At 42.2% G+C, this 19,482-nt stretch overlaps 2 protein-coding genes across 6 annotated transcripts in view; one reads left to right on the plus strand and one right to left on the minus strand.

Moving 5' to 3' along the window:
• Positions 1–1,237: 1,237 nt before the first annotated feature.
• On the plus strand, positions 1,238–4,329 carry GEMIN6 (gem nuclear organelle associated protein 6). Its single transcript, XM_081157100.1, has 3 exons — positions 1,238–1,454; positions 1,855–1,997; positions 3,602–4,329. The coding sequence occupies exons 2-3, from the start codon at positions 1,864–1,866 to the stop codon at positions 3,975–3,977; spliced, it is 510 nt and encodes a 169-aa protein (XP_081013226.1). The 5' UTR covers positions 1,238–1,454; positions 1,855–1,863; the 3' UTR covers positions 3,978–4,329.
• Positions 4,330–7,620: 3,291 nt separating this feature from the next.
• DHX57 (DExH-box helicase 57) overlaps positions 7,621–19,482 on the minus strand; it is a 45,489-nt gene continuing 33,627 nt past the window's right edge. For 4 of the 5 annotated variants that reach the window (XM_081157091.1, XM_081157092.1, XM_081157090.1 and 1 more), the window contains exons 21-24: positions 18,758–18,832; positions 17,025–17,159; positions 13,709–13,909; positions 7,621–12,031 (exon numbers count right to left, since the gene is read on the minus strand). In XM_081157091.1, coding sequence (XP_081013217.1) covers positions 11,888–12,031; positions 13,709–13,909; positions 17,025–17,159; positions 18,758–18,832 — 555 coding nt within the window. In that variant the 3' untranslated portion in view covers positions 7,621–11,887. The remainder of the gene's footprint in view (positions 12,032–13,708; positions 13,910–17,024; positions 17,160–18,757; positions 18,833–19,482) is intronic. The other variant, XR_014000203.1, reaches the window with a different exon arrangement.

Here is a 19,482-nt window from a genome sequence, read left to right on the forward strand (position 1 = left end):
AAAAGTAGAGAATGTGAGAGAAGGGACACCAACTGGTATGGGGGATGTACCAGGGGCATCAACGGGAAAGAAGGTACCATCTCGTCTTAGTGACCTCAGACTACAGGAGAGTTTCTCTGAGAACTTGTGTGTTAGGGAACTTCCATCAATGATTTGCATCAGCAGATGCTGAGAATGAGCCTTTTAGTTAGGAGACTAATGGGAGAGAGGAGAGAAGGGAGGGAAATTGCCCTGCCTCATCACTTTAACAGCTTGAAGCTAGCTTCTATATGTAGAATTATGTATACATAACAATTATGTGTATATATATAAAGTCTTTCATTGTGCAATACAGATGGTTGTTAATTCTTTTAAACTGGATTTTTACGAGGTCAAACGTTTTCCTTCACTTTATAATAACAGTATTTCTATTAGCTCTTTGTAGATTTACAAAGAACTTTAACTGGCAAAATCTAATTTAATCCACTAAAGCCACATTAATATAATCAGCCAATCATTCAATGAGTGTAGGTTGGTGGAAAGTTTTTTGTTTTTTTTTAAATGACAATAAGAAACAATATAGTACTTCAGGATTACACAAAACTCAAGTTCCAAGTAGTAAGGAAAAAGCTGATCAATTTTCAAAGTCTTCTACATCACGGTTTGATAGTCCTCTCAGTTTTTGTAAATTTCCCTTGGTGTTCACCATCTCCAGGAACATTTACCACCTTGTAGCATTTTTCAGGATCACAGTCCAGAAAAAATTCTGGACCATGCCTGGCGCCAGCGAGGCTCGGGGACGCGTCCCCCGCCCTTTCCCACGGGGGCGGCGCGACCCGCCGAGCGCGCGTCCCCTCCCCGCTCCCACGGCCGCAGGGCTGAGCCGAGCGCCCCCGCACGGACGGGGCGCGCGGAAATACCTGGGCTCTGCGCTCCCCTCCCAGGCCCCTCGCCTCACCTCCCAGAGCCTTCGGGGACCTGGCGGGGTCACGGCTTTGAATCCGAGGCAAAAGCGGATTCCGTTTTTATCAACGAGCACCTGCACGAGCATCTTCCTCTTAAAAAATTTTTCCTGAAATGTCCACCGTGGCAGCGGAGAGGGGTGCCAGCGAACAGCGAGGCTCACTGTTACTCCCCTGGGAGCTCCGCCCCGCCCCGCCCGCGACCCTCGGACCTCCAGCTTTGACCAGGGCCGAGGACTACAAACCGGAGGGTTCTGGGGGCAGGAAGTGACGCGTGGCGCACAGCACGCTGGGCCCGGGCGGCCCCGCCGGAAGAGCCGCCGCCTCGGCGTGGGCGCTGGGCTGCGCGCTGCCGCGTTTAACGGGCGCTGGTCTCGCCCGCGGGGACTGAGCGCTCGGGCGCCGGCGTGGGCACGGCCGAGAGCCCCGCGGGCGGGCCGGGCCGGAGGTCAGCTCCGCCGCGCCCCGCTTCTGCTCGCTTCCCGCACGCATTTTAAGGGGCTGTCGTGACAGGTCGGGGGTCGGGCCTCTCCCCGGGGAGATGCGGGGGACCCAGAGCGCGAATGGGCGGCTCGCGGGGTTTTCTCTTTCGGTTTTTGGCTAAAGGTGGCGTGGAGTGAGCTCCTCTGGTCGAAGGAGAGCAGAGTTGAGGGGCTCCAGCGCCCGCAGACCGGAGGTCGGGGCCCGCGGAGGCGACCTGGGGGGGGGGGGCGGAGGCGGCCCGTACCCCGGATGCGCCCCGCGGCGACCCCGTGACCCCGAGGCTTTCGGACTGGGTAGGAAATACGGTACTTTTTCTTATGCGGAGCCTGAGGCCAATCGCAGGTGTTCCTGACCTGTAGGCTGGCGATGAGGGGCAGGACAGGTGCTTGGGTGGAACGTGTATTTTAACCCGAACTGGTGGTGGTTTCAGATCCGGCCCATGGCAGCGGCGGATGAATGGATGCAGAAAGGCCCCTTAGAATGGCAAGATTACACTTACAAAGAAGTCAGAGTGACAGCGAGCGACAAGGAGTACAGAGGATGGCTTCTAACCACAGACCCCGTCTCGGCCAAGTGAGTCGGGGTGGGTCCTGCTCCCTCGGTCGCAGCCAAACGCAAATGAAAAGCTAATCATTCCATGTAGGGATTTCATTGCCCTTGAGTCTAAGTGCAGCTCACCGTGGATCACCTTGTCAGACCAGCCACGTGCGTAGAAATGACACTTTTTTCTTACTGCATTTTATTGGAAAGTTTCAGACAGACACAGATGTGAAGAGAACAGTGTAACAAGCAGACTAACCTTACTCCTCCTTCCACGCATTTTAAAGCCAGTTGTAGGCATATAATTTTAAATACTTTAATATATCTCTTAGTAGATAGGGACTCTTTAATAAATGTAAGCACAATATTATAACACCTACCAAAAGTAATAGTAATGTTGATGTTAGCTAAATCCCAGTCTGCATTCAGATTCGCCTGATTGTCTCCAAAGTATCTTTTTATATTGGCTTATCAATTTGCTTGATAAATCTCTTAAGTATCTTAATCTATAACTCTGCACTTTCTCTTTTTAATTTTCCATATCCCTTATTTGTTGAAGAAAGGGAGTCATTTGTCTGATAGAATTGAACACATTCTTGATTGAGTTTATTGTGTTATGATGATGTAGTTTATTTTTTATTGACTTGATTTTAGAGGAAGGGAGAGGGAGAGAGAGAAACATGGATCGGCTGCCTCCTGCACACCCGCAACCTGGGCACGTGACCTGACCGGGGAATCAAACCCGTGGCCTCCTGGTGCCATAGGCCAATGCTCAACCAACTGAGCCATAACTGCCAAGCTGCCATGTTAAACTAGTTATTCAATTTTTATTTAAAGATTATAGGACTATTTACACTCTTTTTTTGTGTGAGTCAGTAGTAGAAACATTTTTCAGGAAGTTTTCTGTTTTAAGTTCAAAATTATTAGCATAAATTTGTTCTTAATACTTTATACTGCCTTATTCCTACTGTTATTTATATGTCTTTAAAAATTTTTTTTTTTAATTTGTTGATTGTAGAGAGAGAGGGAGAGAAACATCCGTTTGCCATTCATTGGTTGCTGCTTGTATGTGCCCTGACTGGAGATCAAACCCACAACCTTGGTGCATCAGGGCGATGCTCTAAGCAACTGAGCTATCCAGCCAGGGCCTTCTTTCTTTCTTGTTATTAATCTTTCTGAGTTTTGTGAATTTTTTTTCAAAGAATCAACTTTTGACTTTCATTCTCTTATTGACTTGTTTTCGATTTTATTTTGTGCTTTATTATTTTCTTTGGTTTGCTTTGAAGGGGTTATTCAATTGTGTTTTTTTAACTCTAAAAGTTAAATCTGTACTATCTCTTCTTTTCAATACACATTTAAGGCATTCATAACTCTTTAATGCTTCCATTGCCTCCCACAAGGATTAGCTTTAGGCTGGACAAAAAGTTTAGATGTTTAGGACCCTCAATGAATGCTTACTGAACAAGTGAAAACATCTAGTGCTGAGAGGATTAATTTTAAAACAGAGAAGAGCATTCCCTATTATTCTAATGACTTGCTGGGGTTGATGCCTCTCATTCCATTGCTGCTTTCATAGTTTTATGGGCCTTTAAGTTTTTCTTTTGCAAATCCACTCTGAACTTACTTTTCCTCCAAAGTATCGTCCTCGTGAACTTCCTTGAAGATGGCAGCATGTCTGTGACCGGAATTATGGGACATGCTGTGCAGACTGTTGAAACTGTGAGTGAAGGGGACCATGGGGTGAGAGAGAAGCTGATGCATTTGTTCACGTCGGGAGACTCCCAAGCATACCATGTTGAGGATCTGGAAAATCGAAAGAACAGCCTAAAGAAATGGCTCGAGAAGAACCACATCCCTGTCACTGAACAGGGAGATTCATCCAGGACTCTGTGTGTGGCTGGGGTCCTGACCATAGACCCACCTTATGGTCCAGAAAATTGCAGCAGTTCTAATGAGATTATCCTGTCCCGTGTTCAGGATCTTATTCAAGGACATCTGGCAGCCTTCCAATGAGAGGCCAAGGACTATGGATCACTGAAGTAAGACTTCTCTTTTTTCCCCCCTTTATAAAATGTCTTGAATGTTAAGGCCATCATATTATGGGACTTTAAAGGCACACAGTGTGTGTTTTTTAATTTGTTGTTTTGGTAAAATCAAAGAGGTAGACTATGAGTGCTAATAAACAAGTGAACTGTGGCAAGGATAACATCACATGCAACAAAATTAGCACAGGGACATCAGAATTGTTTAAATCTTTTCTTTTGATGGGGCTATATCTCCATTTTTGTTAGATTTGCAAGAACTGTATTTGGAACAAATGCAATGTTACATTCAATATAAAGTGTATTAAGTCCTTTGCACTAACTATATTTGTCTGTTTAAAGATTTATTTATTGGTGTGATGATGAAACTGGTTGAAACTTGAAAGTTTTGACTACTGGTAAAAATCTTCACATAAGCCTTATTAACTCTCAAAGCCTTTCAAGTGAGAACGGGCTGATACCTCTGAGGAAAAAGGTAAGTGTAACAGGTATCCTGCGGCTGAATTCAACTCAGTTCCATTTCTCAGGTTAGGCTTCACTGAGGGGAAAGTGCAGGAAGTGTGCTTCGCTACCCCTGACCCATGGAAGCCAGTCAGGGCTTGGGCTCCATATGGAGGCTTCTGGCCTAGAAAGGCATCTCAGATTACTAGTTGGGGGATTTTTTTCATGGGCATGTCTAGAATGAACCCAAGGTCATTATTAGATTAGAACTCCGAGGCCCTGACTCCCTAGGAGAGGGGTTAACAAAATTTGGGCCCTTGGGAGAAATCCAGCCTGTTGCCTCCATCTGTTAAAGTTTTATTGGAACACACTTACTAGTTTGTTTTATATGCACCTGCTGCTTAGACATAATGGCAGAGTTGAGCATTGCAAACAGAAACCGTATGGATTGTATTTAAGAAAAATATGGCCCTTTACAGAAAGTCCGTCCTTCACAACTTTAAAGTTCCACAGTCCTGTAAGTGAAATTTAGTGCACAGCCTTTCTGCCTGTGACCCTAGAGTGTCTTCGCAAAGCAAATAGGGGAAGGGAAATAAAATTAAACTTGGCATGGAAAAGATTGACAAACTGAGGCGGCCTTGGGAGGAGTAAACCATGTAGGCAATTATTCACAGCATTATTCGGGCTTGGTCCTTGGTGCAGGGACAGGTGCATTGGTGTTGGTAGATTTATTTGCTGTCCAACTAATGAGCTGAGGATAGAGACTCTTTCTTGGCAATTGAGTCTTCTGGTTGTTTAAACAATTTGCCTGAGTGCTGAAGAAGTTAATGATCTGGCTCTGCCATGGAAACCTGCCTGCTTGGGGAGTTTTCCCAGCCAGTTCCTCAGCTAAGATTCTCTCCCAGGAGTTTAACTCAACTGTTTCAGATCCCTCTTCTGGTTCCAGATGCCCAGAGGGAGATTCCTCCCCCAAGTTCGCTGCACTCCCTTGCCAGATGGAGGCAGTAGCCAGGGCAGCCTTTGAAAACAAAGGGTATCGAGAATGCTGTTCAAAACAAAGGTGATTATCACTGAGTATTTTTTTTTGTCCCCTTGGAACAAAGTTTCCAACCTTTGCACTGATTTCTTCCTATCCCATTGTTCATCTGATTTCCTAATCTCTCCACCTTTTCCTAGAGAAGTTGTTGCTGAAATAGGTTTTTCCATGAAAAGTTTTAAAAAAATCAATGGAAAATTTAAAACATTCACAGTCATATTGTTTGATGAAAACTGGTAGAAACGTCATGATGCCTTGAAGCAGATTCTAGAATGCTGGAGTCGAGTAAGGATTACTAAAATCCATGCCTACATTTTGGGAGAAATCAGAGCAGTGAAGGACTATAATTGCATATACTTAATTGCTTCTACTGCCAAATCTAATTGCATTAACATACAATGATTAACATAAAAAGCTGCACATATTAAATATATACAACTTGATAGGTTGAAGATACCCCTGTGAAACCATCACCAGAGTGTGTGCTATAAGCATATCTATCACCTCCATAAGTTTCCTCCTGCCTTCTTTATTATTATTACACAGTTGGATTTTATTGTTCAAACAAATTAAAAGATTTTTCTTCTATTAAAAAATTATTCTAGTACCCATACATGCTTTATACTTTTGTATATTACTTTCTAATCCTTTAAGAGTTGTTACATAATTGTAATCAATGTATATAGTTTTTAAATTTTTGTTTTCATAATTTTAGTATTAAAGACTATCCTATTATGTTGATAAACCACACTTACTAAAACACTCCCCTAAATTTTGACATTTGTTGTTCTTTTTGTTGCAAAGAATATCTTCATGAATACCTTCATTGCCATTATCAACGACAATTTAAGTCGCCTACAAATGAAAGTACTATCAAAGCGTATAAACTTAGGTAGGTTTTTCCTTGTTTTTTTAAAAACATATCTTTATTGATTTCAGAGAGAGTAAGGGAGAGAGAAAGAAACATCAATGATGAGAGAGTCATCATTGATTGGCTGCCTCCTGCATGCCCCCAACTGGGGATGGAGCCCGCAACCCGGGCATGTGCCTTGACTGGGAATCAAACCTCGATTTCCTGGATCCTATGTCGATGCTCAACAGCTGAGCCACGCTTGGCCAGGCTTTCCTTGTTTTTTTTAAATGGTTTGTGCTGCTTTACTTTGATAAGAGCACTAAATAAGTATATATACAAATTTCATCAGACCCTTAGAGTATTAACATTTTGTTTAATTTTTGCTACTGAACATAAAATGGTGTTTAAGGTGTTTTGTTTATTAGTATTTCCCCATGTGTTTATTTCCACTGTGGGTACTGTTTGATTCATATCTTCATTTTTTAAAAAATCTTCGTTTTCCAGAAATTATTTCCCCTATATTCTCATTATCTTGTCATATTTGTTTCTTGGCTTCTATCTAATTTTTACTCAAATAGACCCACTGACATTATAGCATACAGGTACACTGCAATTAACTTATTTGGACATGTTAGATTTACAGAAAATTTGCAAGAACAGGACAAAGAATTCTCTGATCTTTTCTCCAGCAAATGTTAACATCTTATTACCACATTTGCATTTCCATGTTTGTGTAGGAATGAGTTCATTTTTTCCTCCCCTTGTACTGTTTGAGAGTAAATCATGGACACAATGGGAAAATGAGTACATTCTCCTAAATGACCACAGTCAAAATAAGGAAATAAACATTGATATAGTACTGTGATTTAATACAGACCTAATCCAGATTTCACTTATCATCTCAATGATCTTCACAGACACGAAAAGTGTTTTTGTTCCTTGGTTCATGTACTGCATTCAATTGTCATGTCCCTTTAGTCTCTTTTAATCTAGAATAGTTCCTCAGTCTCTCTTTGACTAATGACAGTGACCTTTTAGAATACAGGCCAGTTATTTTGTGGAATAACCCTCAATTTGGGTGTTTGATGTTTGTTTACGATTGAATTCAGTATGCACTGGAACACCCTGGAAGTGATAGTGGGTTCTCAGAACATTATATCGGGAGGCCATGACATTTATTTGTCCCATTTCTGGTGATGTTTTATCTGTGATCGCTTAGTTAAGGTGGTGCCTGTCAGGTTCTTCCACTGTGAAGTTACTGTTTTTCTTTGTAGTAGTCATACGTATTTTTAAAAAGAGCTTTATTAAGGTATTATTCACATAAAATCCATCCACTTTATGTGTATAATTCAGTGATTTTTAGTAACCTTGAGTTGTGCAGCGGTCATCACAATCCATTCTTTTTTTTTAAAAAACCTTTCCATTATCCCATCACATCCCTTAGCCCATTTGTAGTCGATTCCCATTCCCACCCTCAGTCCCAGGCAGAACATACAGTACATGTTCATTAGAGTTGATTTGGCAGATATTTTGCTTTCATTAGTCAAAATATATTCACATTTTCAGAGACAACCATGGAATAATTTATATTTGATTAGTAACTAGTAGCTAGACTTTGTAAGTGCTTACCTATCTCATTTTGTTTAAACATGGTTTCTCTGCCTTGGCACTACTGACATTTTGGACTGGATAATTTTTTGTTGGGGGTTATCTTGTGCATTGTAGGATATTTAGCAGCACCCCTGGTTTCTAATCACTAGATGCCAGAAGTACCCTGTCCCCCCCAGTTGTCACAACAGCATCTCCAGATATTGCCAAATGTCCACTGGTGGGCAAAACCGACTTTAGTTGAGAACAAGTGGTTTAAAACACACAAAATTATATTTTCTCCTGTGAGAAAACTTCTTTATAGTCTTTGTATATGATAAGGTCCTGTATTTGTTATAGTTAATCAACTTCTATGGACAAATAAAGTCTTACTTGAAAGGTTAACAGACACTTTTGTTCAAATACATTTGAAATGCAAGGATAGAATGAGGTGAAACTTATTAAAATGGGACTCTTAGGAAGTAAATGAGTCATTTTGGCTAAGTTATCCTGTCTTTAATTTTTGTAGAAAAAAAATAGCCATGAATAATCTCTTCTTTATCACATAAATTCATTCAACTTGAAAGGAAAATGAACTCCTTCTGGCCATTTCCAGTAAAACCTAGGTTGGAAGAGGTAGCAGTAATAAGGAATACTATTAATAAACCCTCACTGTCTGAAATGCTTCTGTTGAAAATGTTGATGTATGTTATTATACCATATTCAGCAATATTATAATATGTCAGGGTCATCATCCTAAACACTGATTCTCAATGTTGGTAGTTATCGGACTGGGCTGAATTTCTAAGGCCACCCCTTGGAACTTGCTTTTTCAAACAAACCTCTCATACTGGCTTTTGCTGCCATTTGTTTCTTTCCTTAAAAAGTGAAATAGTTCCAGTTAATCCACTCTAAGCCATCCTCCTCATAGTTACCTCACCCAGGCAGTGATTTCTGGCTTATTTACTCTATTAGCTGGGTTAGAACTGACTCAGGAGTAGACCCAGGCTGGCCGAAACCGGGCAAAGACGTGGCAAAGAGGCCAGACTGTCTGTGCGAATAGGTTCATGCTTGGGTTGCCATCCCACATCTTTATGCGTCATAGATTCCGCTCATTCCTATAAGGGGCATGTGTGATTCTCCAAAAGAATTCTTTCTGCCTCTGATAAAATAAATTATTAAAATATCTAAGATTTTAAAGCACCCTAAGAATTAGTGATTGACTATAAATCTTATTTAAGACCAATCTTTTTGATACATTGTTTTGGAGATAACTCAGAAATAGCAAGAATAAAGTCTCACTGTGCTAATGACTCATCACGGTTAACTGTCCACATAGTCATTGCAGTGTCCCATTTGTGAGACTAAAAGACATGGGAGAAAGCTGTGAATCTGAAACAGTCTGAAACTATCGCTGGGACAATAAACTATCTGTGTTTCTACCCGAGGCACTCTGTACTGTGAGCACTCAAATATTGACTGACACAGATGCACAATCAAGATCTAACTTCTGAAAACAACAGCTTGCCTTGTATTTATTAACTGGCTAAATATTTTAAGTAAACTTTTCATCTGCATTTGGAGGAAAATAAGCCCTAGGAATTATGCTTAATTCCAGCATGATTTAGGAGGAAAGAGCCAGCCTTATCTGCCTCCGTTGCTCAAGCCCAGCAATGGCCATGTGAGCACATCCTGCTGTCTCGGGAACCCGCAAAGGGCATCCTCAGTGTGTGAGCCCAAGCTCACCAGCTCTCAGTCTAGCAACTGAGAGAGCATGACACAGAGTGCGGTCCCCATAAAACCAGCCTGGGCTACATCGGAAAACCACACCCTCAGCCCTAATTTAGTTTTACAAAGTACTTTCACAAGATCTTACTTTACAATAACCTTTTAGAGACATTTTTAAACCATTGACTAGAAAGAAAAGGGAACATTTACCACATGCCTACAGATCCACAGGCTGTGCTTTGATAAACTACTTAAAATGCTCAGACAATAGAATGGGAAGATGAAGACCAAAGTTGAGTACTTTTCAGGGAGTTTGAGTTGTGATAGTCAGATATGAACTCAAGGAGGAAGAAGACAGAGCTAAGGCTTTGTCAACCTATGACCACCTCTATAAGAATGTTTAGCTTTTTGAAGTTTCTGAGAACTTCTCAGTTAGACATAGTACAAAACAGTAGTGCAGGCTAATTTTGTAGCAGGTACTTTATTAATACTGTTCCCTAACTAGAATCCGATAAAAGTAAAACAAATATTTAAGAAAACATTCACAGAGTTCTCCATAAAATGAACATAAATGCTGACCGTCTTGTTGGGGCTTAGAAATCCAGTCTCTCATTGAAATACTCCACTGTGTTTTGATCTTTAATCACAGGAGTAATCTTATTTCATAGTCCATAATTTTAATAGTTTGGAGGTGAGGATTTTCTTATTCTGTGCCTTCAGCCAAGGCACCCCAACCTTTTTCATGTTCCAGCACATCTAGAAAATGATAGGATTTGTGCTTTTATACGTGGCTGCAAGAAACCAGCCCACAAATAGCTTCCCCGAGGAGAGCAATTTCTCAGCATCCGAATGGAAAGGTTTGCTGTTGACTATCTCCTGGCTGTGTGCTCTGCTACAAACTTGTGTTAAAAGTCCCCATGGCTCTAGCTGGGCAGCATGAGCTCCACTGTAGCACCAAAAGTCAGAACTGGCTTTAGAAAACTTTTGAGGCTTACTGCAGTTTTACCTTCATTTCTCCTAAATGTCCCAGCCTAACCACTTCTGTCAATAGCAAGTCAGCACTTGGATACTGTACATTCTATGCATAGGTGCACTGAAGCTTAAACACACCTGATACTGATCAACTTGGACAGTCTAAGAAGTTTCCTGGAAACTTAACTAAAACAAAATCTTAAAAACTGAACATCCTTCACTGAGGTGGTTTTTCTTGATTAGTTTGAATTCCATCTACAGTATGAAACCAGAGGGCTAGACAAACACAAGAATACGTTTTTCCACTCAGTTCTCTGGGATTCTTCCTGGCCACACTGATGAATGCCGAGGGGAAATGTAAATGTATTCCTGTTCTTTCAAAATGCTGGCGCCCCATTAACCTACGTGGTGAGTGAAATGAGCAGTCTCATGGAAGGTATTTTTATGGCTGTAAATCTGACACTAGCATGGCAGCCTTTTCTACCCCAGCCATGCCAACTCCGCTCTGTGAACACCACTACAATTCCCCTCTGGGTATGTGAAATGTGGCCATTAGATCTGGGTGAGTTCAGAAGAGAGTGAAGATTTCTAAATGGAAAACCTTACGGAGAAGAGACACCGGAACTACTCTGCGTTTAAGAATCAGGGTTGTGGGTAAGACCAGCTTGTGTTTTAATAACGAGTAAGAGCTCATTAAGTTTGTTTCTTAAGGCTTACCTTGAATGAGTGAAAATAAAAATCCCTCACAAATCAAGTTTACTCTGCAGCCAATAGCCTAAAATGAAATTTTAATCTTTCTTGCTCACATGATTTTTTTTCTTCTCTGTTCTACCTTCTCTCAGTTGAGCCTGTATGACAGAAAAAACAATCAGTATTTCTCCTCATGCCCCTATCTCACCCCAGTAAAAAGCAGGAGAAAAATAATACACAGATTAGAACAGAATTGTATTAAACATTCACTTGTGTGTGATCAGGCGCATTTCATTCATTCTAGGACATCACAGGGAAAGAGACAGGCAAGCTGGTTTTAGACAGTCTTACCAGACACTCCAATTGTGCTGGGAGTGCCCACTGCTGTTAGAAATACTCAGTCTGGAAAAGTTCCCTAAGGTATGTGGTGCCTCAGCCGGCTGGGCAGTGCAGGCCCCAGGCTCCTTCCTCAGGGCCAGCCCAGCACAGCTTTAGTTCGAGGTAGAGGCGCTGCTGCTGTTGCCCAGGTGAACGGGACGCAGGTGAGTAGCAAGCACTCTCCTAAGACTGGTCTTTACTGTGTGGTGACCAGCTTCACGATCGTGCTGATGATCCGGGATCCCCGAGGACATGTGCACAGATCTATGCTTGGGTTCTTGATCTTATCCTGGAGGAGCTGGTCAAGCTCGCAGCGCAGCTCCTTTACGAGTTCCGCCACCTAAAATGGGAGTTGCCATGTAAGCAGTGCGAGGACCAACGGGGGAGGGAAAGTTATCAAAGGAAATGCCCCGACTGATGATCATTAGTCTAGATTTCTGGTATTAATTTTAACTTCATTAGTGGGGTGGGTTGGGGGTGGAAACTAAACACATTTTCATTCTAAAAGGGCTTCTCAAATTTCTTGACACAATAGGAAATTCAATGTCAGCTCTGTAATGTACTAAATGGGGTCCAACATAAAAAGGCTCCTTATCACATATCATTTAAAGAAAAGATTAAATCTGAAAGAGTGGCTTTTATGCAGTGTTCTCCACATTAAAGCTTGGTGACTTCTGTAATCTGCTCCAACAGAAGCAGGAAAGTGGAGAATTAAAAATGGTGGATATTAAACCACAAAAATCTCTTTAGCTTTGGGATACACTTTCTGCTTTTGTGGGGAGAAATAACCACATTTTATGTCGTTTTGCCTGTGCTGACGTAGTGGCCCTCCACATGTCTTCCTAACGTCTGGCCTGCGCCTCCCGTTTGTTCAGCAACTGTGCCGTTGGGCCCTGATCTAAGCAAACAGGCTCACGCCATCCTTGCCAGGGTGAGTGGCTCAGGTAATCCGGGCCTTAGAGCCCATGACATTTCTCTGGCCACAAGAACTGGTTTAGGAAGAGGAGGTTTTAGTCTCCCTGCTGGTCAGTGTGCTGCGCAAGGTCAGGCCCAGTCGTAGCCATCCTGCTACCACCAGGTCAGCCAGGCTTTATCATCACTGAGCCACTGAATTAAATCAGTCCTGCGGGGCCCTTCTGACCTGCACTATCCAAAATGGCAGCCACCAGTCACATGCGGCTAATCTAATGCCCACGTGAAATGTGGCTGGTCCAAAGCGAGCTGTCCTGTGAATGTAAAATACAAACCAGATTTCAAAGACTTAGTATGAAAAAAGAATGTAAGATATCTCAATAAATTTTTATATTATGTGTTGAAATCAAAACCTCTTAGATGTATTAGGATAAATAATATATATTAAGATTAATTTTACTTCTTTTTACTTATTTTAATGTGGCTACTAGGAAAATTAAGATTACACAGTGGGTCACATATTTCAATTGGACTGTGCTACTCTAGACTTTAGTTAAACACACCAGTAAATTCCCTTTAATGTTTGAGTTGGTGTTTCTGCATCTTGCAACATAAGATTTCTAACATGTGTTAAGCTGAATTTTTATTTCTTAAAACATCTTCCCCCTTAAATGTCTTCTACAGGCTCCACATAGTGCATAATTGAGAACTGAGAATAAAAGAATTCAGTTCCATTATCTTTTTTAATGGTAGTGGGAGACTCAGGGTGATTTTTACTGATTTTTGCTCATCTGTGTTTTCTGATTTCTCTCTGGTGGGCGCATCATTTGCATATAAAATAGGAGGGTCCAACACCTCATGCACCGCTTCCCTCCTGAATCTTTCACACCAGCCATCCTGGGCTTCCCCTCCCGGCACGCTGCCCAAAGTCTTATGAAGGCTCCACCCCTGGCACCACTCCAGCCTGTTTTTCTCAGGGTCTCATTGTAGACCCATCACTCACTCTTAATGAGCTCTGTTGCCCTTGGTCCCTGAAGGAATGCCCTATACTTCATATTATCAAAGCCCCTCAGGCTTGAGACTTGCAGGACAGATCTGTCCTTACCTGATGGGAAGCAGCTGCAAAACGAATCCAACCATCATCCAAGGAGACGACGAACTCTCCCCTCTGAAGCTGCACATTCACTTGGCCTCCTCCGAACAGGACCAGTGGGTACACGGACACCATGCTGCAGTCTCGGATGAACACCCGACTCGTTTTGATCTTCTCGTGGTAGAGCAGGTAGGGGCTGTCATAGTGTCTGACCTGGAGCAAAAAACCTCAGATGATGCCAGTGATGTCACTAGCAACATAAGGGGACCTCCCACTGGTCCCATGGATGTAAAGGCCACCTGTCCAATGACCTGCAAATTATCTCCAGCCTGTACCTTTCCAGAGTTGTACGTGCAGCTACCTACTTGACATCTCCACTTGGTTTTCTAATAAGCTCGTGAAACTTCTCATGTTCAAAAGGAATCTTGATTTCCCTCCACGCAGTGTCCGCCATCTGAATAAATGGCCCTCCTATTCACTGGCTGCTCGAGCCCCAAATTTAGGAGCCATTCTTGATTGTCCGCTTCCCCTCACTCCAGCTACATCATCACTAGTCCAGTCAGCTCCACTTTCAAAATACGTAATCAACTGACGAGTTCTCACCACTTCTACAGCCACTGCCTTGTAGGGACCACCATCATCCCATACAGAACCCTGCAATGGCTTCCTAAGCACTCGCCCTGCTTCTCTTTTTGCATCTTTACAGTTTCTTTTCCACAGAGATCATTTAAAAACATAAATCCAGTTAGGGCTCAAAATGCTCCGATGAATTCCCAAAGAGAAAACCCCAGATCCTGACCATGGCTCACAAGGTCCCAATGACCTGACCACGGCCTGCTTGCCCCAACTCACCCACCACCCTCACCCCTCACCGTCCCACTCCACCTGCACTGCCGCTGTCTTGCACTTCCTGGAACACACCACAGATGCTCCCCTCTCCTGGTCCTCGCACTTATTTCCCCTGCTGGAATGTTCTCTCTCTAGATATCTGCATGGCTCACCCTTCACTGCGTTCAGGATTTGCTCCATTGTTTGCTCCTCAGAGAGTACTTCCCCGACCATTCTACATAAAACAGCCCCTCTCCTGTCACTCCCAATCTCTCTGTTTGATTTTTCTTCATGGCATTTGTCACCAAGCTGAGACTGTTCACTTATTTCTTGCCTGTCTTCCCCACTAGAAGCTGTGCTCCCTGAGAGCAGAGATTGTCTGTGCAGCTCATCTGCTGTCCTCTGTAGCTACAACAGCCCCTGGCACAGAAGAGGGGCTCGCAGATACTGAGTGGGTGCATAAATGATCTGCATTCACGGCATGAGGGCCACAGGACACTCAGAAGAGGAGGAGTGGAGCACACTCAGGCCTCTGGTTCCCACGTACACATGCAGCTGAGAGGGCAGATGACCTCATGGTCCTCAGACGCTTCTGAGCTTAATTAAGGAGATCCTTTTCATGCTTTGCTGACATTTTACTCAGTAGTTCCAGGGGACTGACCAGCCCTGACACTTCAAACCCTCTTCCTCCATTCTCCCTCTTTTTCTCCTTCATTTCTCCTAAAAGCTTTATCAGGCATCTGCTTTTGGCCAGGCACCATGCTAGACATCAAGAATGTAAAATGAAAATAGTTCCTGTCTTTACGAATCTCACAGTTAAAGGAAGGAGACATACCATAAACCATAAAATAATGTGATCAGCACAACAGTGGGCAAATGCATACTATACAGTGGTGAAACCGAGCAAAGAGCAACTTAGGGAGCAGGACACCGGGGAGGCAGTATTTAATGGAAGCTTGAAGGATGAGAGAATCCATCCAGGCACAGAGAGCATGTGTGCTATGTCATGGCATTTGGGGACACTGCTGGAATCTCACGTTGCAGGAGCATAGGGAACGACAGAGGGGAGAGTTGAGGGGAACATGGTATAAGAAGGGGCCAGACGTGAAAGGTCATATGAGAGTTTGCAGTGGATGCCAGATATAGAGAGTTTTAAGCAAGGGAATGACATGATCAAATGCATGTTTTGTAAAGATAAGTCTGGCAGCAGTAGTGTAAAAGGTTGGAGAGAAAGCATCAGACGTAAGAATAGTACTTTAGGCAAAAGATAGCTGTCTGGGGTTTGAACTGAGGAAATGGCAGTGGGGTAAGAGGAGCAGGCAAATCTGACACATGTCAAAGGTGGAGTTTTGGGACCTGGTGACCAACTGAATTGGAGCAGGGAAAAGAAGCACGGTCTACGTCACTCCAGGGTTCTGGTTTGGATGGTGCAATTCACCAAGGCGGGGAACATAGGAAGAGCAGAGTGCATTGGGAGATAATGAATTTGATTTTTCAGCTTCTGTGTGTGAGGTGACTCGACGGCATCCAGCTTAGAGGAAACCTCAGGACTGGAGTGAGAGCTGTGGGGGTCTGCGTCAGCACAGAGCTTGCAGTTAGGACCATGATGTTGTGGTCTGGTGGCTCAGGGAGGGCGTGTATGCTACAGGGAGAAAGTAAGGACTAAGGACAGAATCACCACTTCAGAGCAAAGGAAGAGAAACTAGTAAAGGAGATAGCAGAGGATGATCAGAGAGAGAGAAAAAAGTGGTATTTTAGAAGCAAAAGACATCAAAGATAGCTTCATGAGGAAGGGAGGTCAGCAATGTCCAATACTACGTGAGAGTCCAGTGTGATGAGGACCAGGGCACGCTCACTGGACTGGACAACTTGGAGGGTACTCCTGACTTCTGATGAGTTTACTGAGTGGCGAGCAGAGGCCTCACAGCAGCAGCCGGAGGAGGAGGGGGGAGGGTGCGGGATCAGCGAGGACAGGCCACCGCCTTTCAAGGCATAAATTCAGTGACGCAAAGAAACAATTTTACCGAAGGGATTAAGAAGTTCAAAGCGACAGTCACAAAAAACAGTCACAATATGTAAAGTGCAGCATAGGAAATGTAGTCAATACTATTGTAATAACTACCTACAGTGCCAGGTGGGTACTGGACATATCAAGAACACTTTGTAAAGTATATGACTGTCTAACCACTATGTTGTACACCTGAAAGTAATATAAAATATTATTGAATGTCAACTGTAGTTAAAAAATTTTTTTAAATAAAAACAAATTTACATCTGAAAGCAGGCTTGAACATTTTTTTGTAGCCAGTAGAATTTTCTTGAATGGAAAGTCTGTCCAGAAATAGTCCATTTCCAGTCTGTTCATCCCTACTCAACCTTCCCCAGGCCAGTGGTGCTGTTGCGCACAGCAAGGACAGAACACAGTCCGGCCGAATTTCAGGGACCGTGTTTCTCACCCCACCTGCCATATGTAACTTGAAGTGCACCCTGCCATTCTGACCTGATAGTTCACTGACGAAGGGTGAATGTGAACATAGCCATCGTTCTTGGTGACAAATTTCAGCTCATCTGATTTTTGTTGCATTCTGACAGCTCTAGTACTGGTCTTCTGAAACTTCCCTTCTGGGCTTTTCACCTAAACAACAGACACTTGTAAAAATAGACATATAATACGTATATTTCCACTATAGGATATATTCCTTGGCACAGAGCCAGTCTTGTCTGAATGCCTTTGCTGTTTCTCCCCCTCACTTAGTTTCCCGTTGACAGCAGCAGACACACACATTTTCCTTTCTTTTCAAACCATCAAGAAGTATGAATAGCTGCAGCAGCACCATGTGACTAAACCATACACCAGGCACGTGCGGGAGAAACCATGTTGGTATTTCAGGTCTGCACTAATTATTAGGTGCAGAGATCCAGCTGGCAAAGCCGGACCAGGAACCTGCCAACTATCAATCCCAATCCCACATTTCCAAATGAATTTCTTTCAATACAGCAAGAAAACATTCTATGAATAGAAAAAAAATTCCTATGAATAAACAGTATTCCATTTGAAAAAAAATTGAAAAGCTTATATATACACACACTACACAGGAATTACATATATACTGCAAAAATAATACATGCTTACTGTATAAATAACATTAGAGACAAATAAAAAAGACTTCCTATAATCACATAATTAAGAAATAACTAGCATCAATATTTGATAAATATCATTTTAGTTTTCTCTGCTAGATCTATGTTTATATATGTAGAAAACCATTAACACAATATAAATAAAAATATACATATGTATTGAAACTGATATAGGATCGTTTTCTATAAATATACTTTTCAAACTTAATATATTGTGAACTTTTTCCATGTTTTAAAATATTTTCCTAAAACATAATTCTTAATGGCAATATGGTACCTTGTTGTAATGATCTATAATAATTTAACCAATAAACTCCCTATTATTAGAATTTTAGATTGTTCATTCTAACAGCTTATAATCGCAAACATTCCCCTAGATATATCTTTATGCATGTATGCAATTATTTCCTAATAGTAAATCCTTAGAAATGAAAATGCTATCTAGAAAGGATGTATCAATTTTATTCCTACCAAGAGACGGTTTTCATTGGGGGGGGAGGGGGAGAGAGCAATCATTTGAAAAGCATGCAAGTGCTAAGCAGAAAACAAACCATAAATTAATCAGTGGATTTAACATAAAGAGAAGTGATTCAGTTCTCTGACAAATTCAAATTCTAAGGTGACAAAGGCTAGATAATAAAAACTCAGGTAAGAGCCCAACAAGGGGGTCTCCAGAAGGGAGATGGGCGCATGTGGTCACATGGCAAAGCACTGACTTGTTTTGATTTTGTTCTTTAATTTTAGTCCAGGGTAGAGGGCATAAGAGAAAATGTAGTAGAATCAAGTTTCTATCTAACACAGAAGAGTAGTTCTTTATGCACGGGTTGGCTAAGAAAGCAACATACATGTCCATTTAATTCCTGGAACGTTGTAATGTCAGAAGGATTAAAGAAGCAACCTACTATATTCAATAAATGTTCTTGAAGGAAGCATCTAAAGAGACTTAAGGAAACAAAGGACTAGAAATGTACACTAGGTTTAAACAGCTGTGTGTCTGTGTCTTTAAGAGGATTAATGTGTATGACTTTACCTATATCCCTTGGCTACAAATGAAATCAGTGGTGGCAGAACCCAGGAAAAACCTTTTGTTACCTGCACAACATTTGGGTACAGGGCAGCACACAGCATTGCTGATATCAGCTTGTGGTTCTCAGCATTTGAATTTGCCTACGAGAGAAATGCAGCATTAATTTTGTGATATGTCTACCTCTATCGTTGCTCTGAATTTACCATTATAGGTCATTTGATTGCTATCTTAAAACAGCCAAAAGCACCTAACTTCTATCCCTGTGCTGGAAAAATTATGTTTTTTATAAGTTAAAAATAGACCCTACTGGAATACATTGACACAGCACCCACTCCAAGAAGCCCATGATAACTCTGCCCAGATTTCTGCAGAGCAGCTATAGAGCCAGTGTTTCTAAGGATCAGTGGAGAGAAAGACTCTCCTTCATGAGATAGAAGTTCCCAATCTCCAGAAAGGACCGATTTCACTTAGAAGAGAGGCATCAGGTGCATCTTGAAGAAGTGTTCTTTCTATAGTTATACAGAAAGGAACCCCTGGTTGGGAAAAGGCTGGTCTGATTTAAGAAGACATTGTTGGAAAGTCTATTCTACCTCTTATGCACTTATCAAGAACCAGTGTGAAATTTAAAAACCATAAACAGGAGCAACAATGAACAGAAAAGCCCTGTTTTTATAAGTGTTAGCTGACACAAACCCACTGCATAAAAGGGCTTAAGTGAAGGATGACTACAAGCGTTCCTGAGCTAAAGTACTATTCATGTGCAATCGAAAGAGAAAGAACTAATTACACA

This window comes from Miniopterus schreibersii (genome assembly GCF_964146895.1).
Source record: "Miniopterus schreibersii genome assembly, chromosome: 13".
Lineage (NCBI taxonomy): Eukaryota > Metazoa > Chordata > Mammalia > Chiroptera > Miniopteridae > Miniopterus > Miniopterus schreibersii.